Raw genomic sequence first — 27,426 nt, forward strand, 5'->3', positions numbered from 1 at the left:
ATCTATAGATGAGATGCATCAGAACCACCTGGTAATCACTTAAAAAATAAATTCCTGGGTCCAATTTCTGGATACTCCAATTCAGTACATCTGCGGCAAGCCCAGGGTGTTTGTAGTTGCATTTTTTCTGCAGGTAATTCTATAAAAAAATCAGCTTTGAGAGCTGCTCACAGTTCCTTCTAGATGTGTTCAGTGAAGTAAACCAGGCTGTGACTGGTCTGAGCTTACATTTCCTATATGCTAAGTATGAGCATCATGGTACCAAACCTTGCTCAAATGAAAAAAATGATGGTCCCTCCCTGGTGGGCTGAAACTGAAATACTAATTTATAAACTTGGAAATCTTGGCCTTTAACCAGAGCTTACAAATTGTAGGGTACAGATTATCCTCTAGCCCTATGATACTCTTATTTCAGGGACATTTGGAGCACTTGATATTTTTTCTTTATTTCCTCATCATGTGTTGGGAAGAAGAGATGCCAGGAACACAATGACACGTCCAAGACATATAAATCAAAATGGAACCCAGGTTTCTTGTTAGTTCAGTTCTTATGAAATACATCACTATATAATAAAACTAAATCTCTCATGTTGGTATACCAGACCATTTTAATGTTAAAGGGGGAAGTTGATGTATGCTCACAAATTACCACTGCCACCATTTCCTCCCCACCAAAAGAAAAACCTAAACATCCCCTAAAACTTCCCTACACTCTAAAAATCAGCACATTTCCAAAATAGAATCATACATATTACTCTCAAACTCTATTTTCATTTAAAAATATATCACTTGCACCCCTGTAGTTCAATATATGCCATAACTCATTCTTTGTAATAGCCTCGTAACATTCCATATTACAGATATATCATGATTTTTCTATTGTTCCCTTATTGATGGACTTTGTTTTCAGCTTTTAAAAAAATTCACCACATACAGTGCTACAATTTTAACACACAAGCTAATTATTTTAGACAGGTATTTTCTAACAGGATTTATCAAAAGGGTATGAGGATCTTAACTCTTAAAACTTTTTTTACATATAGAAATTTTTATTTAAATAGAGACGAGGGTCTCACCATGTTGCCTAGACTTGTCTCGACCTCCTAGGCTCAAGGAATCCACCCTCTTTGGCCTCCCAAAGTGTTAGGATTACAGGCGTGAGCCACCGTGTGTGGCGGAGGAGCGTAACTTTTATTAGATTCAGCTGATTACTTTCTGAAGTGGTTATAACAATTTCACCTTCTCTCTGGCACTACAGTTCCAGTTGCTTCCTCATCCTCACCAGCACTAAGCATTTTCTATCTATGTGAAAAATTAAAACACTTAATTGTTTTAATTTGCATTCCCTTGTGAGTGAAATGTGCCTTTTTATGTAAGTTAGTTTTTCTTTGCATATTCTCTTCTGTAAATGGCCCTCTGGGATAAAATTAAGTTATATTCTTCCTTACACTGTGTACAAAAAAATAATTCCATATAAAGATCTAAATGTAAAAAAGAAAAATTATGCAAAATCAGCAAGAAAACAATCCTAGAATATTTATATAGTTTTGAGTGGTAGCAATATTTGATCTTTTTGAACAAGCTAAAACTAAATACCACAAAGAAAGAAAAACTAACGGTAGATTTGAATTATAACCATTAAGATGGTTTCTATTGCTCTTTTCCTTACAGAAAAAGTCAAAAGACAAATGACAGATTGGTAAAGAAGCATGTGTTACAGATACGATACACGAAGGATTAATACCTCTAATACCTGGTTCTCTCAAAAACTGGTAAGAAAATACAAAATTAAAAATAAAAAAAATGAGCAAAGGATACAAATTTACTGACATTTTCCCCTCTCTGACACACTGTTTCTGAAGCCCCCTGTGTTTAAAATGTAGACCCTGTGCTTGTTTACATCAGATACATCAATGAGTGAGTGTCTCTCCTCCAAATTGGCCTTCTCACACCCACCTCCTTTCTCTAGCTGTAGGGCCTCTTGGCACCAGGGTCTGATTTCCTCATGAGGTGTGTTGCCTTTGGTAAATGTCACGAACCTTCTAATCACAGCTGAGTAGTCCTTTTGATGTGTGCCCCCACTGTCCCCTTTCAACTCTGCAGCCAACCTACAGCAGCTCAATGCTTCTTGAAGCCAAAAGCTTATATTCAGAAAGCTCTGTACACAAAGTAAAAGGCCCCACTGAGCACCACTTCACCAGTTTCAGGTGTGCCCTACAATGGATGGACACATCTACTTGCAGAGTTTAGAAATAAGTTTTGAGAAGGCACCTGTGTAGCACTTACATCTATGAGAATTGAAAGCAACTACTTGCATACCACAGACATAGATGAGGAAAACTGAGACAGCCCAAGAGAAAGTGCTTTGCGAAGTCTAAAGTCCTGTATACAACTGACAGTAAGCCATTGGGCCCAGTTTCCCTTAAAACCACACAATTAAAAATAATCAATAAACAATGGGAGCAATCATGTATCCCTTGCTTCCTTTTCCCAAGTTGGAGACTACACTTCTCTCAACAGCTCTGATCTGTTCTCACAGCCATGCCCAACAAATTCCTCATCATTCAAGGCCCTGCCTCAAGGATAACATCTTCAGGAAGGCCTCTTCCATCTTAGACTCATCCCCCAATTTTTGGTCATCCGTTCCTTCCGAGTTGTTAGCGTTCTGTGCTACCAAGTTATAAAGGAGAACTCCAAGTTAAAAGGAGAAATTCAGTGAAAGCAAGGATCATGTCCATTTTGTGTAGAGTGCTTAGCATGGTTCCAGGTATGTATTGGATGATCAATAAACATTTGTTGAATAAGTAAATAAAAGCCACAGTATCTTGGTTTATTTACATCATAGCTGTTGTAAGAGTTTATAACTGTTTACTTGTGCATTGTTTGTTTTCCTCATGAAATCATGGGCTTAACAAAACAGGTGCTTTTTTTCTGCCTTAGTGTGAGCCCTTTATATTCCTAATATCTAAAAAAATTTGGGACATGTAGGTGCTCAATACAAATTTAACAAATAAATGAATATAGGCCTCAGTATATGCTGTTGTTGGCGAACAAGAGAACTTTGAGATCATCATCACCTCCATTTTCAGACTTTGAGATCATCATCACCTCCATTTTCAAAACTTCATGACTGAAAATTGTGAGCAACTTCAGTCTCCATAGACTTTAAGTGTACCAGTATTTTACATTTTGTTTTTTTTAGAGACGGAGTCACTCTGTTACCCAGGCTGGAGTGCAGTGGCACAACCATAACTTGCTGCAGCCTTGAACTCCTGGGCTCAAGAGATCCTCTCACCCCTGCCTCTAGAGTAGCTAGGACCACATGCTTGTGCCACTGTACCTGGGTTTTATTTTAAAATTGTTTTTGTAGAGACAAGGTCTTGCTGAGTCGCTCAGGCTGATCTCAAGCAATCTGGGCCTCAAGCAATCCTCCTGGTTCAGCAATCCTCCTGCCTCAGCCTCCCAAAGTGCTGGGATTACATGCATAAGCCACCATGCTTGGCCTATTTATATTATAAAACATGAAAAATTAAAATGTATATAAGAATGAGATAAAATAAATTTTAGATATGTAATGTTTTTTTGACCATTCTACTTTGGAGATAATTTTTTTTCTTAAATACAGTGGGTACCCCAGATTTATGCTATGATCTGTCACTAAGCTGCAAATTTAAGATTTTTCAACATTCTTTAACCAAAAGCCTGAGTTTTAAGACAAAAGCCTTTTTGATCAAGGTTCTAGAATTCATGAGAGCAAGAGAGAGGCCAAGAAAAATGACTTGTAAGTGATTGAAAAATAATTTTTATTCAGAAATTCTTTTTCTTATAGTTTTCAGGTTGAGGTTACTGGTTAGGGAGATAATGAAGTATGTGTAGATCACTGGTGATGTCTACTCAAACAGCGAGAAGTTCAAAGTGAGGAAAAGTCAGAAAAGATTAAGGAAGAGGAATTTTATCAAGCAGTGGAGTAGCAGTAGAAAATTTATGCAGACAAACTTTCCTCTCAATCCATGCCTCATAGAGGCAAGAAAAAATAGCCCCTAGCCTTCTTTGGCAAATGAAGATGTTTAACCTAGACTAGGTTCTAATGATCGCTATTATTGTAGTTTTAAAAAGTAATTGATGGTGCAAGAAACTGCTGGCAAGTATTTTTTCCAGAAAGTCTTCTTAAAATGGGCTTGTTCAGGCTTGGAAAAATACATGTTTATAGTGGAATACATATGAAAATGTAATGAATTCTCCCTCCAGTCATTTCAAATGCTTTTTTCCTAGCTTTTAAATAAAAATCTAAATACAGATTTAATCATACTGTGATATTGAGACCACTGAAGAATATCTATTTGAAAATCCATTTACCCAAATGCATATATCAGCATGATGCAGGGAAGTTCTGGCATTATTCTAAGCTGAAAGGCCTCGAGCCCTGCTCCTCTGTTTCACATCTCTCCAGTATCTATGTGACACTCAGCAAGACAGCCACTTTGGCCATTTAATGCTTCATTGGAATATTCAACAATCTCGTTTTCAGTTAGAAATAAAGGAGGAACATGCTTGTTTTTCTTTTCAGTCATTAGTTTGGCACTGAGTGTTGTATTGTTAAATTTACCAACTTCTGATTCTTATTTGCAATGATTCTAGAATGGTTTTGGCACAAGGCACCACAGAAGCTGAAATTCTTGCTATAGGGTTAATTATAAAAAATCTCTTTGAGAATTTACACATGCTTAAAATTACTTTTAATCTGAATATAAAAGTTGTTCATGCTTCATGCAGAAGAATTAGTAAATAGAGAAAAAGGTATAGGGAGAAAGAAAAAAAAACCCCTATGTTACAGTGTCACTTGGACCTAGTAACCACTTGTTATTTTGTGGCTTTTCCCCCCAGATATAGTTAACTATATCATATAGCAAAACGGAAACTATTGATACCTTTGTATCCTATTTTCTTTTTTTATTGTATTGTTGGGGCTCACAGAATACCCCGAAGTGTGGTGCTTTGGCATGCTGAACACTTTTGAATTAAAGGAAATTGGAAGACCTTAGTGGTTGCCTCAGAACCAAGAACTTTCTAACCCTCTCATCTGCAGCTCCCCACTGCCCCCCTTAACCCCCACAGGGAGGGGCTGTCTCTGGAACTTCCCTTATCTGACTCAGAAAACTTCTTCCAAAAGAAGTGCAATTGTCTTGAAATCCTCTCCCCCAGGCATCTCAACTAACCAGGAAGGATTAATCACCAGAGAAAAGGAAAGACTAAAAATCTTTCTCATCACGCCCAGACAGGCTTTGCATCTATTCTTTTGAGGTCTGCTCTGAGAGATTGCCTGGGAGAATTTACCTGCATAATAAGAAAACCTTTGTTCACAGGGCAGTTATGCCCCTTACCTTCCTAGGACTTGTCCACAAACTATTGTCTATTCTTCATCCCATTAGAATCATTTAAAAACTATTATCTGGCCGGGCATGGTGGCTCATGCCTGTAATCCCAGCACTTTGGGAGGCTGAGGCGGGCGGATCACGAGGTCAGGAGATTAAGACCACCCTAGCTAACACGGTGAAACCCCGTCTCTACTAAAAATACAAAAACATAGCAATCTACGAAAATCGTTAGGTGGGCATGGGGGTGGGCGCCTGTAGTCCCAGCTACTCGGGAGGCTGAGGCAGGAGAATAGCATGAACCCAGGAGGCAGAGCTTGCAGTGAGCTGAGATCGCGCCACTGCACTCCAGCCTAGGTGGCAGAGTGAGACTCTGTCTCAAAAAAAAAAAAAAAAAAAAAAAAAAAACCCAACAAAACACAAAACCAAACAAAAAACCGATTATCTATCCTTTGGGCCCATTCAATTCCCCTAAAATTCATTTACTACCCCTTAAAATTTCCTACACTCCCCACTTAACCTCTCCTCTATGCAGAAGAGTATATGAACTTCTAAACTTCGTCGGGGAATTGGGTTATCATTCTCCTGTGATTCCCCTGTGTTTATGCACATTAATACATTTGTATACCATTTTTTTCAGCATTTGCCAACCTTTGGAGGGGGAGTGAGTTTTCTTTACTTCTATAGAATCTTGAGCATTAAAAATTATTTATAGACATTTACAGCAGGCACAAAAGGGTCTATAATTTGCACTATAATTAGCCTTTCTCATTGTTGAACACATAGGTAGCATCCCACGTTTTGATAGATGAAATAAATTGGTAATAAACATCTTTCTATGCACTCTAAATCTTTGTCTACATTTCAGATACTCCCCTTAGGAAAGCTTTTTAGAAATGAAACTGCAGAGAATATTAATACTGCAAATAGCTTACATTTATTGAGTTTATTTGTCCTAGTCTCTGCCTAAGCATTTTACATATATAAACTAATTCAATATTAGTTCAATTTTAGAGACGAGAAAATTGAGGCACAGGGATATTAAGTAACCCCTTCCAATTATCACATCACTAGTAAGTGGAAGAACTAGGACATGAACCCAGGCAGGCTGAGGATGGAGCTGGTGGTCCAAACCTGTATTTTGTATGGACTTTCTAACCACATGTGTAGATGTGACCCCAGTGGATCATAAACCTGGGACTTAGAAGGAAGAGACCACCCAATTCTTGGACATCACAGAAAGCAAGGCCCAGAAAGATGAAGTGACTTTACTAAAGTAGCACAGATAGCTAGTAGCAGATCTAGTACTTAACACATCACCTGACTCCTTATCCTGCAATTCAGTAACTTGCTACTACCCTGAGCCATAGTGTCAGCATCACCTGGAAGCCCATTAGAAATGCAGAGTCCCAGGCCCTACCTGGGACTGCAGCTGAATCTGCATTGTCAATAAGATCACCTAATGTTTTATTTGCACATTAAAATTCATTAGCTCTGGCAATATTCTCTGTAAACTTGATAAAGCTTTGATGATACGTTAATGGAAAATCTGCACATAAACTGCTCATATTTTTATAGCAAGAAAAAAAGCCCTAATTTTTCAGAGTTGAAGTTTATATTAAATTGGGCCATCTGAAATTACTGTTATTTTAAGACTTAAAAACTGTCATGTACTGGCAATTTATTGTGGTTCAACTTCAGTGGCTACAGGAGTAACAATAACAAAACTTCTGTGTGTCTGTTAATCTCTGTAGAGGCTGGACTTGAAGAATAAGATGAAGTTCCTTCCCCCAAAGAGAGTACAGCTTAGTCATGAAGAATAAACAATTAAACAAAGTACAAAATAATAAGTGCTACTGTAGAGCATTCTGAGTGCTCAGGAGGAAGTTAAGTGATGTTCTGGAAAACAAGAGCGATGGAAGAAAACAGTTACTATCTTCTATTAATGGCAACGAAGATGGGTATGCAAGGCTTAGTCAAATTATTAAATAAATATCCCTGTAAGCTGCTCAGAGCCTGATGAAACAAATAGTTTAAGATTATAAAATATAGGAGATGTAAATATAGGAGATATAAATCACTTGGACTGCCTAAGCAAAACAGCTGTACTGTTCTTAATGGTGATAGCAGGTAAGGAAAGTTACAGGGCTTAGGACTTATGGTGTGCTATTCTCACGGGCCCCAATTTGGCCATTTCTATTTTTTGAAATCAGCAGATGTGATGTTGGAAAAGAACCGTTTTCTCCTGCTACACTCAACATTCAACACAGAACACTTCTGCTAGCAGATGTAGGGTGGGGGAGGATTCCCCCAACGAGCAATTCTCTCACACCAGCTGGGCGTCCTATAACTCAATTCAATTCTGACATTAACCAGAACCAGCACCAGATCTCATAGGTTAGTGGCCCAGTCCCACATAACTACCTCCTACTTCACATGCCAATCTCAAGCTCAGGTGTTGGAAATTCGGACCAACCAGCTTTAAATTAGGGGTTCCCATAATCCCCTCCCTTGGGTTTGGTCATTTGCTAGGATGGCTCACAGAACTTAGGTAAACACTTGTGTTTACCCATTTATTATAAAAGATACAGATACAGAGCCAGATGGAAGAGAGGCATAGAGCAAGGTATGTAGGAGGGGTCCCAGAACTTCCAGACCCTCTCTGGGGATACCAACCTCCCAGCACTTCCATATGTTCAGCAACCTGGAAGCTCTCTGAACCCTGTCCATTTTGGGTTTTTATGAAGGGTTATGAGGGCACAATTGATTAAATCATTGACCACTGGTGATTAGCTCAACCTGCAGTCCCTTTTACTTCCCTGGAGGTTGGGGGATGGGGCTGAAAGTCCCAGCCCTCTAATCACATGGTGGGTTTCCCTGGCAACCAGCTCCCATCCTAAGGCTATCCAGGAGCCCCCATCATCAGTCATCTCATTAGCATACACAAAGGCATATCACTTTGGAGAGTCAAGGATTTTAGGAGCTGTTAGCCAGAAAATGGGGATGAAGACCAAATATATTTATTTCTACTATGAGAATATCATAGTGGATATCTTTAGATTGAGTGAAATGAGTAATGCTTTCCATTGTCCTATGTAATGAACAGAAGAATCTTTGGAGTGATTAATACTTAAAAATACAATATGTTTACCAGAAGCTATGAATAATAACTATAAATTATACTGTATGTTCAAGGGCACAAAATTCTTGCTAAGTAGTCACCATAAAATTTATCCATTCTTAGGAAATCATTAAGCATTTGCAATCCTGCTATTATAGAAATGAGACTGGGTGACCATGTTGATTTTGCATCTTTCCACTAGTTGGTTTAGAATACCTAATTTGGGGATAGTTGGTTGAATCTTTGAATTGGCGATAATTCTACTTTACCATTTCATCTAACTTTTTTCTTATTAAGATTCCTTTCCTAGAAAGAACCAAGCTACCAATAGCTGGGTCCATGGTGAGCTATTCACCCTGTAATTAAATGCTGTCTATACAAGTTGCATTTGAAGGAAAAAAACAAATGCTTTTTCACACACACAAAAAGAGGCCAAGATGGTGGCAAGTCCTTTGGCATGCCATGCTTTTTCTTGAGAAACTATGCAGTGTGGTTTCACCCTTGGAGAGTCCCTTCCTTTTTGCTATTTCTCAGCTAGTGCCCATCCTCTCACTTCTTCCACAGCTCCTTAATTCAAGGCTAAGGCTTTAAGCCTTTCTCATATGGACTACCTGATTTCACACCACCTCTGTGTGAATATTTCCTGCTTTCCCTCAAGCTGGACTGCTGTCTGCGTAGCATGCTGAGCTTGACTCAGAAAATGCCCATTCTGACGACTCTTCAAAACACATAGCACTCTATTTGATCAACTCTCTGTGTTTGAATTTTTATTGTTGCCTTATTTTAAAGGAAGCCTGACTGTACTCTCCAGGACCATTCTGTTTCTGTGGTACTTGGAATTTGTATGGGCATCTGAGTAGGGGAACCAAGTATAGTAATTGCAAGCAAACTTTCTTCTTATTGGATCACGGCATCCAAAGAGATAGGAAAAGATGAGTTAAAGGAAGAACATGACCAATAAAGTTCTGAAAGATACACTGGAAGTTCTTTGGTTTGTAAAAATTAGTCAAAAACTAGAGAGGATGTTAGGCTCAAAATAAATGATTGAGGAGTGATCTATAATGTCAGATGACTTCCTGTCTATTCCTTAGAGGATAAAGCAGCAATGACAAAAAGGCAAGGGTCGCTTCTCTAAATTTGGTAAAAGGTAATAGCCAAGAAATGTATTGACCAGCTGATGCCCATTCTAGGCTAGCCAGGGAACAGCAGTTTTGCCTCAGAGATCTCCTCCCCCAAGCAGAATGCCGGTCCAGTCACTTTTAGGAGCCTGTATAAATAAAATATCTGAGACCAAATTTGGGTAATGGTGCGAGTGATACCCAAAACACATTGAACAGGGAGAAATCAGCAGGAGGGTGGGAATATTGCCCTTAAGCACATACAGGTGGCAGCTGTGGGATCCCCACATTCTTCCGAAAGCCATAAGGGCAAATGGTTCCTGTTTTTCACTGCTTGTCATTGATGAAATCCAGTGTGATAAAACTGCCTGCAGGTGTCAGCAATTCAATTCCTAGTTTGTTAGTTTCCTGCCCCCCATTGCTTCCTTGCTCTCTTATTCCTTCCTCCTCTTCCTCCCTCCTTTTTCCTTTGAAAGTCTTTACTGAATATGCCAAACATTCTTTGGGGACTGTAAGAATACAGATAAGAAGATACAACGTCTTACTCTCAACTTACTTATTTCCTGAAAGATAGGACATCCACATACAACTGTAATAAAGAGCTGCACGCGCTTAGTGTTATAAACGACAGAGTGGCATGGGCTCTCAGAGGAGTGCGTGGTCACGGCTGATGGTGGAATCTGGGAACTCGCGCTGGAGGAGGTACCAATTTGAAATGGTTTGATAAAGGTGGGCAGATGTGGAGGAACATGCACAGAATAGACGAAGGACAGAGGAAGAAAGCTGTAGGTGATTTTGAGGTTTCACAGTGATAAACAAGAGGAAATTGAACACTGTCTGGACCAGAGCAGCAGGAACCAAGTGTGAGTGACGACTGTTCCATCGACCCATAGGCTCCAGCCATGTCACCCTGCTGCTTGTCCTCAACAGTTCTCAAATTTTAGCTTCTGTCACCTGGTGGGCTTGTTAAACTCGACTGCTGGGCCCCACCCCCAGAACTCCTGATTTGAGAGGGGGAGGTGGCCTGAGAAGTTTTAGTTTCTCACAAGTGCCCAGGTGGTGCTGATGCTGCTGGTCTGAGACCCGCTGTCCAGGGACATGCCACACGAGCTTCCACCTCACCTGCTGTTTCCCATGCGTGGAGGTTTCTACCCTCAGATCTTCACATAATCAGGAGTCTCACTTTATTCTTCTCATCTCCTCTCCTGACACTCTATCGCCTTTCTACATTTTATCTCCGTTCAGAGTCCTTATCAGAACTCACTACTATGGCATATTAATTTACTGTCATTCCATTAGAATATAAACTTCACCAGATACTTTGTTTTATTCACTAGGACTTAAAGAAATGCTGTATTCCTAGCACCTACAGTGCTATATGCCTGGGCCTGAAAAGGGACACATGGTAGGCACTCAATGAATAGTGCTGACAATACACAAGGTATTGCCTTAGAAAGGAGGGGTGGGATCAGGAACCTGCAGAGTTGGTGGTAGGAAGGATGGAAGCTGAGATAACTCAGGTCAAATGCTGCATCCATTTTTTTTTTTTTTTTTTGAGACAGGCTGTCGCCCAGGCTGGAGTGCAGTGGCGCCCTCTGTCACACAGGCTGGAGTGCAGTGGTGCCGTCATGGCTCACTGCAGCTTCATTCTCCTGGGCTCAAGTGATCCTCCCACCTTGGTGTCCCTAGTAGTGGAACTGCAGGCATGCGCCACCACACCCGGCAAACTTAATTTTTTTTTTTTTTTTTTAAATTCAGGGTTTTCCCATGTTGGCCAGGCTGGGTCTCCAACTCCTGGGCTCAAGTGATCCTCCCACCTTGGCCTCTCTAAGTACTGGGATTACAAGTGTGAGCCACCAGCCTCCCTCTTATCAAGAAAGATGCATTTATTTGCTCTTATTGTAAAAGGTGTGGTGTCAGGCATTGGGGGGAAGAGAGGGTACAGGTGTGTGTGTCGGTGCTTGAAGTAATTGGAGAGTTTTTAGAATGGTAGTGTGGAGGGTGCATGACCTCAGCAAACCAGGGCCCCATGAAAAAAGAAAAAGAAAACCCTTATTTTAGGCAGAGAAAAACAAAGCAGACTAAATTTCTCTCCAAAACACTGAAGTAATTTTTTCTGTCAGATATTACATTAAGATGTAAGATATTACATTAAGAAGATTTCTGTCAGATATTACATTAAAATGACTTACATTTTCCTTTGCTTCCACAAAGAGGTCTGAAAACTTAGGGAGAACTGGACTCCCTCATATGTATCCTTTTTTCTGCCCTGTAAGTCGAGGGCTTAGAATATTTTTTTCTGCAGCAAATTTTTAACTACTCCAAATACTTTGCTATAGAGACTCATCCCAAATGCCTCCAACCTTCAATATGTTTAGCAGTTTTGATGCCAAATATATTGCTATCACATCATCAGACATCCCATGCAAACATGATGGAGAGGTTATAATAAGACCCCAATCATCTCATTATAAATCTTGTGTTCTCATTACAGTCACAAAATCAGAAAAAGGAACCTAGTTGATAAGTTGGTGATTCATGAATTAGTCTGGTAAGATAAAGACATTCTGAAAGGGAGATGGGGGAAATGAAAATATGACCAATGAGGTCACATGTGCAAATGGTTCCAGCTTCTGTAAGTGCAAACATAGACCAGGGTTCTCATCTAGTGATAAAGAGTGTGGTACCCTAGAACTTTCATCTTTTATCAGTTGCTGAGATTGAAATGCTATAAAAATACATGAAGTGTGTGTTAAGAAAACAAAGGTAGAAAAAAGCAGGAAGAATTTTTGACCTAATATACTTGCATTTTTATTGGTTTTAAATACTTGTTCATTTTTTTAAAATCTCTCCCTTTTTCAGTTTAGACTGTGGATTAAAACATAAGCCCTCAGGAGACACAGACTGTCGTTTCCTCTGCAAGACCCTGCCTGGTACAGCTACTTTGAAGATTCTTAACCATCCTTGGGGATAAGAAATGACAGGATGTGATAATGGCTACTTTCCTGGTACTGGGTCAGTAAGTGTTTGTGGAATGAGGAAGGATGAGGGAACTGGGAAGATGGATGAGGAGATGGCACCTCCAGTTTTCTGATAACTTAATGAGGAAGAGAATAGACCCATTCATTTGGCCAAGAAGACACTAAGACATTTTCAGTCTTTTACTTAATTCCTTAGGAAGATAGAAGGTAATGAAAAAAATTGTCGACTTTGTGACAGGATGTGTCTACATGAGAGACTTTCCCACTAATAGCATAAATTACCCAATACCTTGTATTATATTCTGATTTGCAAAGTACTATATGATCTTATTAAATGTTACAGAAATACAAATTAGTGGTAGCCTTTTTCTTTTCTTTCTTCTATTGCTACTACATTTCTGCCCTCTTTCCTTATAGAGCTCCAGAAATTGCTCTTCCTTTCTCAATGATGGCAGAGGGAACTTTCTCTTAAAAATTAAATCAACTAAGTTCTTGGCTTAAAGTTGTTCATGAGCATGCTGTCACCTTTGGGAGAAATCAGAAGCATAGGTTACGGGACCTCATCTTCCTCTGCAGCCTTCCCTCCCCTTTCCCTCTAGGGGCACATTCCAGGTAATATTCTTCAAAAATGATCCTGGAGAAAACCCATGGAGCTGGGTTTATGGTTCCTCTATGGACTCATCATCCTTATCATCAGCTGGCCCCTCAGTGATGCTGGTGATCCCTCTGAAGGTTCCAAGTCATCTCCCCTCTCTTTTCATGGGACCAGGACCCACCTCCTACTTTACAGAGAAAGGAGAGGCCAGCCAGCTGTCAGTGTCTGTGGAGACCTGACTCCATCACTTTCCTGTGGTCTCTCCTTTATCACTGGTCTCTCCCTTTCCTTATTTCTACCACCTGGTATAAAATACGAGCATACCTTTCCTATCTTAAGGAGTAAAAGCAAAATGGCAAAACACTTCTTTGAATCTATCACCTCCTCACACTGCCCTCACCTCCACTTCATGGACAAGCTTCTTGAAATTATGGTCTCCTTTCACTGCTAATTTTGTGACATCCTATTCCCTTCTCAACCTACCTGCTCTAGTTTCCATTCACCACTCCACCAAAAGCACTTTTGAAGATACGAATGATGTCCTGAATGGCCTGCCCAATGGATATGACTCTGCAGCACTTGGTATGACTAATCTCTCCCTTCTTGGATCTCTTATTTTCCTTTAACTGACATCTCCTGTGTTTCTTACTCCATTTCTAGACCTTTCTGCTACTTTCTTCTCTGCCTTTCCCCTCCTGCTCTATTGAATCTTTGGCCCTCTTTTCATGTAATGAGTTCTTCCAGGGTACTCCATCCTATACCAAAGGTTTCAAGAAATTCTATTGACATATTGACACATCAGTTTCTGGAATCTATTTCATAGCCTAGAGGTCTCTCTTGAGCTTCAGACCCATCTATCCAACTGGGCACTTTATAGGCACCTCAAATACATATCCAAAAAAGTGCTTATCTTCTCTGCAAAGAGCTCAGTCTACTTACTCGATTCTGAGATTCAATTTACACTATTCCCTCTGTGAAATAGTGGAAAAATTGTGAAAATTCTACCTCCTAAATATTTGATTGGTTCCCTCCTTTTTCTTGCGGTGTCACTGCCATTAACCAGGCCCTACCTCAGATTACTAAGGTCACCATAACATCCCAGTCATCTTGACACCAGTCTTTAGCCCTCTAGTCTTCCCATTTCAATGATGGCAGAGGGAACTTTCTCTTAAAAATTGAATCAACTAAATTCCCTGCTTAAAATTGTTCATGAGCATGCTGTTGACTTTGGGAGAAATCTGAACCATGTGTTATGGGACCTCACCTATCTCTGCAGCCTTCCCTCCCTGCTCCTGACTTCCTCAGAGAAAGATGCCTTCTATTATAGCCATACTCAATTGCTCTGATTTTCTAGACTTGACCAAGCTCTCTCACCTGTAGTTCTTTGACCCAATATATTCCCTGTGTCTGGAAAGCCTTAACCTAATTTCTAGTTGTTCTTGATGACTGAGATCAGGACCATGTCCTTTTAGTACCAGCCATTTAAAAGAAAAAGTCAAAATATCTTGCATATTTAATAAACCACTCAAAAAAAATTTTTTTCCTTTGCAATTGTCACATCTAGGATGACTTCTCTAGCCTTCTGTCCATTCTTCAGTCTGGGTTAGGTGACCCTCTCCTGCACTCACTTGATATCTGATATCAAGAGTTTTCTCTGGAGGCACAAGGATCCCATGGTTGGAACTGTTTACCTGCCTGAGTTACTCATTATGCTGTGCACATGGGCTGCCCTTTCATCTCTGTAGTCCTAGACTAGCAGCCGGCCAGACACCCTGCAAATATTTATAGATATGAAATGAAATCCTCCCTTGTTAAACACTTCTCAGCCTTGCCAAATCACTTTACTTCATTCCCAGTGACTCCAGAGAATACAAAAGGGTAAGATTTCTGGAGTCACCAAAGGTGGTGTTGTCAACTGTAAAGGATGCTGTGAACTCAGGTGGCCTGGGTTTTAGTCTTAACTCTAATGCTAGCTCTGCCAATCCTTTTACCTTTATGGAGTTCTGCTTCCTCATATATTATACAAAGGGATTGATACATTTTTTTGTCCCTTCCAGTCCTGACATTCTATGACTTTAAAAAATGCCATTTATAGAAGAAAAATGCACACTTTTAATTAGCTGGAAGTCCAAAATTCTAAACATCCACTTGGAGAGACTGTTATTTCAAAAAAACAACAAGTGGAAGGGTAGTCATTGGATATCAGTGTAACCACTCAGAGAGACTGCTGTAGTTATCTCTAATATGTTCTCCTGGATCTGGCCCCCTGGCTAAAGGCTATATTTCACAGCCTCCCTTGCATCTAGGGCCATCTAGTTGATTCTGGCCTGCAGGAAATGATGTTTGAACTTCTGATCTGTGGCATTACAGGAGAGTGACTTTTCTTTCCACTTTCCTGCTGGCTGGACTGTGAGACATGGAAGACTCCTCCTTTGGAAGTTGAATGTTGAGTATGGCAGAGCTACAAGACAGAAACAGCCTGGTTCTCTGGCACCAACAACCAGCTATAGCTGTTCTGGAGTTTTACATGAGAGAGAAATGGATTTCTTGTTTAAACCATGGAGGTTTAGGATTCTTTGTCATCGCAAATCTAAGAAACAAACAAACACAAAATACAGAACAAAACAGAACAAAACAACCCAATAGTATCCTTACTAAAATTGATACTAAAATGTTTTACTATTTTCAAAGTACACTGGGGGGAAAAAAGAACAAAGGTTATAATTATGTTGAAGAGAAACTCTTAGAAGTTTGCTTCAACTTTTCATAAAATAATCTTTTAGGAAATTTACAACACTACCCAGCACAAGATCCTAAAGCTTTGTATTCCCCATTCCACTGTATCATAAAGAAGTTAACACCTAGAGGCAGGTTGAGAAGCCATTAATCTAGCAAAGCAAATTCTAATCCAATAAACCAGTTATCTACTGATTGATCATAATGAAAACTCTAAAACAAGTCACCAAAAGCATTTTTCTTTTCTGTTCAGTCATTCCATTTACAAAGACAAAAATATAATGCTTTTGTAGCTCACACAATATAGGCTGTGAAGTTATGAAACATTAACATCCTTTGCTGCTTTTCAGGGGTTGGAAGTGATTATGCTTAATGGTATTACCCAGAAAGTACCTTGATGCTATAAAATAAAGGGTCCATTATCAGATTGGGCTTCAAGGAGAGTGGAGCCCAGAAGCATTTGAAACAATCCTCCTTCCATTAGCTCAGTGGGCAGAGGAAATGCTGACCCCCATGGAGCACTGTCTATCTGTGAATTTGGGTCAGAGGGGTAGAGGACTGCAGTATTGCATGTCTTTAACAAGCAAAGCAGGAGACCCCAACATGCAGAACATACTGCAGGGAAGAAAGCTTTGGGTATAATGAGCTGATAAACAATCAGCACTTAGTGGCTGTACTTTGAGCTAGTGGATAAGGAAAACTAAAAATATTCTACCATTAACAAGGGGCAAGAGCTAGAAGGAAGTTCCAGAAGGCACTGGAGAACTATTTCATTAACTACACACTAACTTGTGGGGAAACGTTCATAACCAACCTTGGAACCAAGGACACGTCCTTTATAGTTCCTGATGCCCCCAAATGTAGAGTACGTATTTCAGCCTATCATTCATGAGCTGACATGGTCCTTTCCTGCTTTAGGCTCTTACTATGAATGGGGCCTGCTTGCTTTGTTTATTCAATGTGTGCAATGCTGAATGAAGCTCTCTACTTCTCTGATCTGACTAGATCTGGTTTCAGGGCTGAGGATAAGTGAGAGAGGGGCAGGAAAACCAGAGTTTGATGATAGAGGCCTTAAAAGCCACGCAGAGGATTCTGCCTTTGATGTAGTTGACAATGGGGAGCCAAAGTAGGTCTTTGAGCAAGGGAGTGACATGATAAAAAGTCTTATTTTAATAAGCTCATCAGTATGAGAAAGGATTAGAGAATGGCAGATCAGTTAGGAGAAAACTACCTTAACTCAGACTGAGATTAAAACAAAAAGTCCTATATGTGGCTGGTGGTCCTTACAAGGGAGAGGAGAGTACAAATGGGATACTTTTTATAGGAACAGAAGGAACTAGAGATGCATTTCTTCCTTAGGAGTGAGACAAGAGGCATATTTGAAGACATGGAATAAAACTCATTAAGGATGCAAACTTAGTGAAGAATATAAAAGGTCAAATCAACAATTTACCATCAAATCAGGACCCTTCTCAGCTGGGAAGGAGGTACTGCTGATGACTACACCAGAACAGCACGTGCAAACTGAGACAATCCCTGGCAACCCCAGGCCAGTCCTGGGAAAAGGGGGACTTATGTCCTTCAAATCTGAAAAGATCCTTAACTACCAGTGTAGAAGGCAACTCAGATTCACATGATTGGCTCTGATTTCTTGTGCTCTAGACCTAGGTTTCTAAAGCTCAGAGAATACTCAAAGGAAGCCAACATCAGGACATAAAAGAACAAAAAGCTGCTCTTGAGAGAGAGCTGGGGGAATAGCCAGAGAGGTAGGGTAGAAAACAAGTATGATGTCTCTGGGGTTGAAACTGCTCTACTGAGTCACTATTCCTCACAATCCTTTTGTCTTCAGTATGCCACATCCAATGTGCAGTCTCTTTGCTTATAGGATTTCAAGGACCAAACTACTTTTTTTTTTTTCTTGAGATGGAGTCTTGCTCTGTTGCCCAGGCTGGAGTGCAATGGCGTGATCTTGGCTCACTACAACTGCCACCTCCCAGGTTCAAGCGATTCTCCTGCCACAGCCTCCTGAGTAGCGGAAACTACAGGTGCATGCTACCATGCCCGGCTAATTTTTATATTTTTAGTAGAGACAGGGTTTTGCCATGTTGGCCAGGATGGTCTCGAACTCTTGACCTCAGGTGATTCACCCGCCTCAGCCTCCAAAAGTGCTGGGATTACAGACGTGAGCCACCATGCCTGGCCCCAAACTACTTTTCAAAAATAATCTTACTTCAAGTCTACTTCTGTGAATAGTCACATCCTGTTTCCATGGATGACTATTGACTTGTGGACAAATAACCATAAGTGGGTGATACCCAGCCCTGCTCATACATATGGTCATGGGAAAAAAGGGTATGCCATTCATCAAAGTGGCTTCCCTGAGACACAAAGAAGGGGAAGAAACTCTCCCAAGACCTAAGAGACATCTTCAATAAATGCAGGGCTGTCATGAGAAAAAAGGAGTCCATGGAACTTTGCAAGCAGATGCAGTACAAGTAGATTAATACGAGCGCATTACTTGGTTCCAAGAAGCAGTCATGATGGTAGGCAGCCAGTTCTCTCTGCACCCTTAGCCTACATACAGCAGGGCTAGATAATCAGAATTGGCAAGGACATAGAAAGGATGTTCACCTCTCCTTCTTGGTTCAGTGAGCTCTTCTGTCAGCCCTCAGGAATCTGCTCATCCCATACAGCAGGGGTCCCAAAACCCCTGGCCACAGACTGATTCCAGTTGGTGGCCTGTTAGAAACCAGGTCACACAGCAGGAGGTGAGTAGCAGGCTATCCAGCAAAGCTTCATCTGTATTTGCAGCTGCTCCCCATTGCTTGCATTTCCACCTGAGCTCTGCCTCCTGTCAATTACCAGCAGCATTAGATTCTCACAGGAGCAAGAATCCTATGGTGAACTGCCCATGTGAGGGATCTAGGTTGCATGCTCCTTATAAAAATCTAATGCCTGATGATCTGTCACTGTCTCACATCAGCCCCAGATGGGTCTGCCTAGTTGCAGGAAAACAAGCTCAGGGCTTCCACTGATTGTTTGTTATGGGGAGTCCTATAATTATTTCATTACCTATTACAACATAGTAACAATAGAAATAAAGTGTGCAATAAATGTAATGTGCTTGAATCATTCTGAAACCAGCCCCCGCCACTGTCCGTAGAAAAATTATCTTCCACAAAACCAGTCCCTGGTGCCAAAAAGGTCGGCGACTGCTACCATACAGCACTTACACATTATATAGTAATTTGATGTGTGGGCAATTTTCTCTACTATACGGCAAGCTATTAGAGGGAATTCACTCTGTTGGTCAAGTTCTCAGCACACAATGGGCATCCAAATACTTGAATGAACAAAGGCACATGATCACAGCTACTTTCTGTGCTACTTTTGTTTTCTGTGTGTGTGTGTGTGTGTGTGTGTGTGTGTGTGAGAGAGAGAGACAATAGAAAGTTCTTTCATCTTCTGTTTTCTGTCCCTTATGGGCCGTGCATGCTTTTCTAATAATGATTCACTATCAGTCACTCATCACCACCCTAGAGAAGGTAACCAAGATTAAACCTCCAATTTTACCTATATAATCTCTTTTCCTTTATTGTTCTGAAACTATCAGTTCCCCAAACAAGATTAAATCTTCCAGTTTTTCTTAAAAGCAATTCTCTATGCCTGAATAAGTAGCAGAGTGAGAAGTACAGTGGTGGAGTCAGGCAGAGCTGGGTGAGAATCTCCAGTGTGTTCTTGAGTTAGTTAGCCCTGAACTTGGGCTACCTGGACTGTACTTCATTTAGCCTATTTGTAAAATGAAGATAACAAATGCATCAAGTTGTTCTTAGAATTAATATTTTTATAAATGTTTATATTAAGTCTCGGTAAGTATTTTACCATCCTGTTAAGTTCTTACTAAGTGCCAAGAACCATGCAATATCCATGCTATTCTTGAATCCTCCCAGCAACTTGGTGAGGAAGGTCTAATATTACCTCCATTGTCCCAGATAAGGAAACTGAGGTTCAAAGAAGTTAAATAACTTGTCTAAGATAACAGACCTACTAAATGTGGAAAAGCAAAAAATGAGACCCGGGCAGTTAACCCTCAGACTTATGCTACGTTGACACATGAAGAAGGCACTCAATAAGTAGTTTTCAAAAATCATAGCTATGTTAGTACTAGAGTTTTGCCAGAATTTATTGTTACTGTCTGAGATCTCTCTTTTACCATTATTTTAAAAATCTACCCTAATTTTCTGTGATGCAGAAGTTTTTTTTTTTGGTTTCAATGTCATAGTATAATAACCAGGTCTGCTTTTGGGAAAACAGGGAGATGAGGGAGAAAAAAAGAACACAGAATGATGTTTGCTTGTATGGGCGTCTCACTTACTGATGGACATTTATTTATCCCCGAAATGTCTGACTTGGCATTTGTAACCCCTGAAGCCCTTGACATAAAGTACCAATAAATATAATTGAAGTTGTCATTTTCCACTTCGCTTCATTCCTTTTCTATGCATTTAAAGATCTGTCTTGTAAGTGTTTAATATAGTTATCAAAAAAGGCACTAGCTTTTGTCATCAGATTTTTCTTGTAGTCTTTCTACACTTTTAAGTTTTTAATTTTTGTGGGTACATAGTATATATATACTTCTATGTACCTCATATATATTTATGAGGTACATGAGATATTTTGGCACTGGTATGCAATGTGAAACAAGCACATCATAGAGAATTGGGTATCCATCCCCTCAAACATTTATTCTGTGTGTCACAACAATTCAGTTACACTGTTAGTCATTTCAAAATGTACAATTAGATTATTATTGACTATAGTTACCGTGTTGTGCAACCAAATAGTAGTTCTTACTCTTTCTAACCTTTTTAAATGACCATTAATCATCCCTGTCTCCCCCTGAATCTCCCACTACCCGTTCCAAGGCAATTTTTTTTCTGAGACACTTAAATTTGCCATTTACTAAGCATCTGTTACACACTTGGCACTATCCAATTGTTACTAGTTTATGTCTAAAGAGGACTGGCCTCATTAGCTGCTCTCAGGAGGCATGCTGGCCTGCCCTGTGTGTTCTATTTTTTATTCATGCTCAGGGTCCTGTAAATGATAATCACATATTGGATTCTACAAAGACCTACAAAAATATTTTTACATGAATGCAAGAAATAGGGCTGCCCCTTCATTAGTAACAAAAAAAAGAAAAATTATTAAGGAATAAAAATGAGGTGGCTCAGAATAACTTTGGATGGATGAAACCAGCCCCAAAAAAGTGCTAAATACTCTTCTACCATGTCCTCCCATCAGATTCTCGTTCACCAGAAGGCTAAACTTGCAGAAAGTAGTTTCGGAGTAAACAAAGCAAAACATTCTCAAAGCTGAGCAGCATTTCTGTCTTTAGTGACGAGAAAATGATATCTAACGAACGTAGGTTAAAATTCCCCATTTTTAACAGTGAATATGCTCAGAAATATTTTTGCTTTTAAAGAAGCTCTAGGCTTCTATTGCAATGGGTGAGTGAGACTCACTTCATTTTTTCATCTTTTTCTTCCCTCCTACTTTTAGACATCTGGTAATTAGGATTACCTATAAACTTGGGATTAACTTATGTAGCAACGGAAGAGAAAATAGCAATTATTACATCCATTGCTGAAAACAGAGAAGGTAATGAAACTTTTTCCTGAAGGGTTCCAGTCGCTACAAATTCTATACGGAAAGGGTGCCACCATTGGCCTCATTTCCTCTACAAAGTGGTGCTTAGGGAAGGGTGCACACCTGCTCAGCTGAAGCAGGCCTGGTAACTTATCACGGAGGAGTGCCACACGCTGAAATAATTATGCACAGAGCCACAGCTGAGTGGAGGAGTGAGGGCCTAGGTCACACAGACGTGTCTAAATCTGTGATATATGTTTATCATCTGACATGACATCAGCCAGGAGAGTCAGAGTTAACTCCCCAATAACCCAAGCCTATACCATCAGTCTTTAAACACGAGCTTCTTTCTTCCAGATCTCTAAAGGGGTCACAAATGATCGGAGGTAAAGCCGAGATCTTGTATGTCCAGGCCAAAAGGCAGCCCTGGGATGTTAACTCCTTTCTGTTTCCTCCCAGAAATACTGGGGTGGAAAAATCCATGATCACATTACCATCTATAGCCCCTAACTCAACCAGCATCTCTATCCCATCCTGCCTCCCCTAAAACTGAGGACATGTTTCGAAAATTTCCTCTGTAAGCACTGTATTCAGGGGAACCCTAAAGGCAGTGCCAAGATTCTTTGGGAGAGAAAGAGAAATGCGATTCTCTTACCAGGGTCACACTTATAAATTCTTTTACACTATTTCTGAAAAGAACAACTTGGTTTTAAGACACTGTACACTACCTTGTCGTCATCCAGATCTACATGAAAACTTTTCTCAGGTGGTGATCCTTGAATGATAGTAGGCTATTTAAAAATATTTAAGACACTGAGTTTACTCCTCTGTAAAAAGGAATTGAACTAGAGGAACTATTTAAGGTTTTTCTAGCTCTAAAATGCAGGCAAGCCATAATTTCCAGATTCAAAGAACGACCCCCTGCATGTGTGAGCAAATCACATGCTGTCTATACCACAGCAAGCCTTCAGGATAATAAGAATGTGCATAGTAACACACAGCTTCCAGCCCTCTGCCTCCTGAAGAAATGCATATAGAAAGCATGCTAACCTACAGAGAGGGGACAAAACTGATTGTTTTACTCCTATGTTTTTCCTTCAGAAAAACTACCCATAATTTTACAGTTGACTACTTTTATTCTGCTTATTTTGAGTTGAATCATTTGCATTGCTCAGATTTAAAAATCTAATAACCACTCTACAGACTAATAAGCACAGGCTAAAAAAAAAAAAAATTCACACTCAGTTCTTAAACTTAATCACTGATGAATTTCAACCCACTGTTCCTACATACAGTTGTAAAGGAAAGGCTTAGTTTTCAGGTCATAATTCATGTGGGACAACGGCATCACCAAGCATCAACCAAGGCAAACACTGCAAATACCGACCACGGCTACTCCAAAGACAGAATCCCATTCAACCTGGGTCCACAGCTGAGGTTGACAGATGATAAGAAGTACAAAAAGCCAGGCTGGAGCCCACCACATTCTCTCGGTGAGCTACAGCGAAGAGCAGAGAGCTGTGTGTACATTTTATATAGGGGACCGGGAAAGTGTGCAGATTCACTCAGAGACCCCCAAGTCAGAAAAAGTGAGGCACACTCTGGAACAAACCAGCCCCCAGATCCAAATCAAAGCTGTGTAGGGCATGAATGTCGCTCCACTTACCCAGCATAGCAGTTGTTATAAAGGTGGCTGTGCCCTGGTTGCAGAACCTTCAAAAAGAGCCAGCAAAGAGGCAGGAAAGCAGCTGCCCGGCCCCTGCGCTTCCCGAGACACTTCATAGTGTTAAGAAGAGAGGAGCTGAAAGTTACTTAAGCAGCCACCCGAGGCTGGAGGTGGCTCGCAGCACCCCCTACACACCACACACGTTCTCTGGGAAGGGGGTGGGCGAGGAAGGCTGAGAGTGAGCAAAATGTGACACTTCTCTCCAGCTACAAGAGAAAAAAAAGTTTAGGCAGCTGAGGAAGGGAAGTTGCTATTACGGCTTGGTCTTGGGACAAGCAGCAGCAGCAGCAGCAGCTGAGCCTGATCTTTAATCAGGTTCCCCTAGAAAGGGCTGGGCCTCCCTCGTGCTGACTCACAGCGGGGATTCACTGGGTGCTGCTTCCTTTGGGTGACTCCTCTCTGCTTTTGGTTTGTTTGCTTTCCAAACTTGAGGCTCCTAACTTTTCTGTGCAAGCTTTTATTCTCTACTACCTTCTTCAGCATGAGGATCCTACCTAATTGCAAACAGTTTGTCTGATGGGCTAACCAAGCAGACACGGATCATTCCAAGCTTAATATTTTGATCTCCCATGACAGATTCCCAAATGGATTCCACCTAATGAAATGCACAGTCAATAATCTTGATGAGAACGCGTGCAGGGGTACCTATAGCACCTAGACCCAAACAGCTGGCTTCAGTTCCCTGCTCCTGACTTATAGGAGTGGGCAGCGGCTTTACTGGGCTTCAGGGAGCTCTTGGTACTCATTCTGCATCAGCAGCACCCAGACCTGCTGCTGTTTCAGAGGTTCTCATGGGGAATAGGAGGCCTTTGAGTGCTTTGCCACCTTGGCTACACATTGGGAATCATTTAGGGAGCCAGACCTTGAAAATAGAAACTGTGGTGGCAGGATCAGTGGTTTAAAAAGCTCCTCAGGTGATTCCAATATTCAACCACTATGCTGGTCTGGAGCAGGGCTTCTCAGAGCTCCACATGCATAGAAGTCACCTGGGGATCTCATTAAACTGCAGCTCTGACGCAGTAGGTTGCAACAGAGGCCTTAGGGTCTTCCCTCCTTCCCTCCTTCCTTCCTTTTTGACAGAGTTTCGCTCTTGTTACCCAGGCTGGATGGAGTGCCAAGGGCCCATCTCGGCTCACTGCAACCTCCGCCTCCTGAGTTCAAGCGATTCTCCTGCCTCAGCCTCCCGAGTAAGTGGGATTACAGGTGCCTGCCATCATGCCTGGCTAATTTTTGTATTTTTAGTAGAGACGAGGTTTTACCATGTCAGTCAGGCTGGTCTTGAACTCCTGACCTCAGGCAATCTGCTCGCCTCGGCCTCCCAAAGTGCTGGGATTACAGGCGTGAGCCACTGCACCTGGCCAAGAGCCTGCATGTCTAAAGAAGCTTCCAGGTGATGCTGATGCTGCTGGCTCTTCAGCCACACTTGGAGTAGCAAGACTTCACGTTAGAATGAGGTCTGCTTTTTCTTCCAAGCAAACCTTAGAGAAAACCATTTCCTTTTCTTTTTTCCCATGTTGATAATGAAAGCTTTTCAAAAGCTCCTATTCGAATACGCCACCAAACCCATTAAGGGAATGTGCCTTGCCCTATCAAATAAGCATAGTGTTACCTAGGGTGTCTCCTGTTACCCTCCATGCCGAGTCCTGGTTGTGCTCTAAAAGAGTGAGTCACTATTTCTTCATCACACTCACAAAACTTTTCAGGTTTCCTGACGAGTCATGGCCAAGAACTCCTGTACCCTCTAATACTATATAGCCAGAGTCCCTGTTAGAAGAGAGAGCACCCAATCTTTCCCATCTTCTCTACCTGGGGAGTTGAACCAAAACTCCTTTGACAGATTCAATGTCAGGTTCATGACACAGCTGAAATGGTTTTCATTTGAAATGATGCTCTGAAGTTTCCTGCAACTTTCTCAGCATCAGTCTGGTTAATGCCTTGTCTGTGTCCTTCACAAGTCCTGGCATGTCCTCTACTGTAGGAATTACCACATCGAATTTCTTGTCTTGTTTCCTCATGAGGCTGCTTTCTCCTTGAATACAGACTGTATCCTTTTGGTCTTCCTGTGCACTTCCTTATACCTCCTCGAGGGAATACAATGTTTACTGAAGGAGTGATCAACAATGTCTGTTGCATGAATGATGAACCAGGGAAGAAATTCGTTCCACAAATATTAACATAGACACTTCTATGTCCGGATAGAGGAGAGAGCACCTTGGGAGGAGAGAACACTATGGGCACTTCTGGAGAGTGGAAGTTCCCCAGGTGATCATGTCTGTTTTCGTTTCTTTTTTATGTTGCCTTCTTTCCTGACTTCCTGGCCTCGTACTTTGGTCTTCCTAAACTGGTCAGGCTGCTCTGCAAGACTCAGAGCAGTTCTCACAGGCCTTTTAGATGAGCCCAGGAAAGCCAGTGATCTGTGGAAACAAGAGGTTACTGTGTAAATAAAACACTTCATCTCTTTGCATTTCACTATGTCAGAACAATGTATAAATCTGTCATATTATATCACAACATTAAACTAGGAATGTTCAGTCTCTGACTGGGAATTAAACTCATCCTCAAATCATTCTGAAGGATTGGATACTGCAAGCATGTTCAGCAGAGGCTCTTCAGACGCTGACACCAAAGGAATCATTTCCCGGACCATCAAAAATGCCAGAAATGCCGGTGACATCCTGTAACCTTCCTAAAAATTTCAGATCAAAGAGAGGTTCTCAAACAATAGAAGCCATTCCTAGCAATCATTCTCTGTTTTACTAAGGACCAGGTTATCTGATCAAACTTCTCTTGGAGTAGATAAGCTCCCATAAAATGAGAGATAAATGGAGTCCATTTAGCAAATGGGAGGAGGAGAGAACAGTTTTATAGATGAATTCAAAGATAAAAGTTCCATTTTTAAGGCATTGAGAGGGAGTGAATTATTAAACCAGTTAGGGATTTGGAGATGGGAAGACAAGAAGTTCTATTTATTGGCTATGCCTTTGTCATAGTTGAGTGGAAGAGTGAACTTTATTAAAAGAAATATTACCATGCACAGAAAGAAATGAAACTACAATTGGGAAAAGAAAATATCATCCTTGATTCGAGTCCACTGTTGATGATATCATTTTTAATGTCTCTTCCAGATCTGAAATTCTATGACACCATGGAGGAAGATTTTGCTATTTCTTTTCTCAGGTATATGAGTCAGAGCTACTTAGATTTATGTTGTTAAAGTTACCTGGAGAAGATAAACAGTGTGGTAGCACTTTCTTCAGACAGAAGTTGTACAGACAACCTTCCTGTTGCAGTTCATGATCATTCCTCAACGTCCTATTTGCATAGACCTTATCACCTGTCACTTCTCTTTTATGGCTTTCTGCCACTATTCCAACAGGTGAGGAAACAGTAAATGTGAAGGCAGGACACTGCCCTATGCGGTCTTGGCAAGCTTCCCTTAACAACACCTTACTGACGATTCCCTCGCAACTGTCTCCGGCACCCTCAGCTACCCCATCTTGATCCCGTGTCTTTAGTCTGTCTCTCGTCAGCTAGCCACAGTTCTTCCATCCTTAAACACAAGCCGCTTGGCTTATTTTTTCTTTTTCTTTTCCCAGGCTTCTCAGAAGTGCACTCTTGAACCCTGACCATGGCTTTGCCTCCCTACCACCCCGCTGAAACTTTCTCTCAAATATCAGTGGTGATTTCTAAGTGGAAAAATGTTTGTCCTCACCCCACTCCACATCTGCATGGCTTCTGAGGCTGCTTGCCAGTTGCTGTTTGAAACTCTCTTCCTCCTTGGGCTCCGAGATTCTCTTCTTCTGTTCCTGTCCTTCCTGGGATTCCTTTCTAATTTCTGTCTGCTTAAATAGTAGACATTTTATGAGGCCTCTGCCTGCCTTCTTCTCTTCTTGATCTATTGCTGCAGATATGGTTTCTGACTTTGTGACACTCAGTGCTGGTGGAGGGGCTGGGTAGATACATAAACTCCTTGTTACATTTGGTGATTTCATTAACCTATAGGAACAAATAGGAGATGCTGTGATAGAAAGTTAAGAGGGCAGGTACGGATTGCATGTGTAGGGTGTTTGGAGGAAGTGGACGTCTAAACCAAGGATGAGAAGAAGCCAGTCATGCCCAGGGGAGGAT

At 41.0% G+C, this 27,426-nt stretch overlaps 1 protein-coding gene across 1 annotated transcript in view; it reads right to left on the minus strand.

Moving 5' to 3' along the window:
- CPA6 (carboxypeptidase A6) overlaps positions 1–24,411 on the minus strand; it is a 308,645-nt gene extending 284,234 nt beyond the window's left edge. The window contains exon 1 of the mRNA XM_003902836.4: positions 23,239–24,411. Within this exon, the coding sequence (XP_003902885.1) occupies positions 23,239–23,354 (116 nt within the window). The 5' untranslated portion in view covers positions 23,355–24,411. The remainder of the gene's footprint in view (positions 1–23,238) is intronic.
- Positions 24,412–27,426: the final 3,015 nt, after the last annotated feature.

This window comes from Papio anubis, chromosome 8, assembly GCF_008728515.1.
Source record: "Papio anubis isolate 15944 chromosome 8, Panubis1.0, whole genome shotgun sequence".
Taxonomy (NCBI): domain Eukaryota; kingdom Metazoa; phylum Chordata; class Mammalia; order Primates; family Cercopithecidae; genus Papio; species Papio anubis.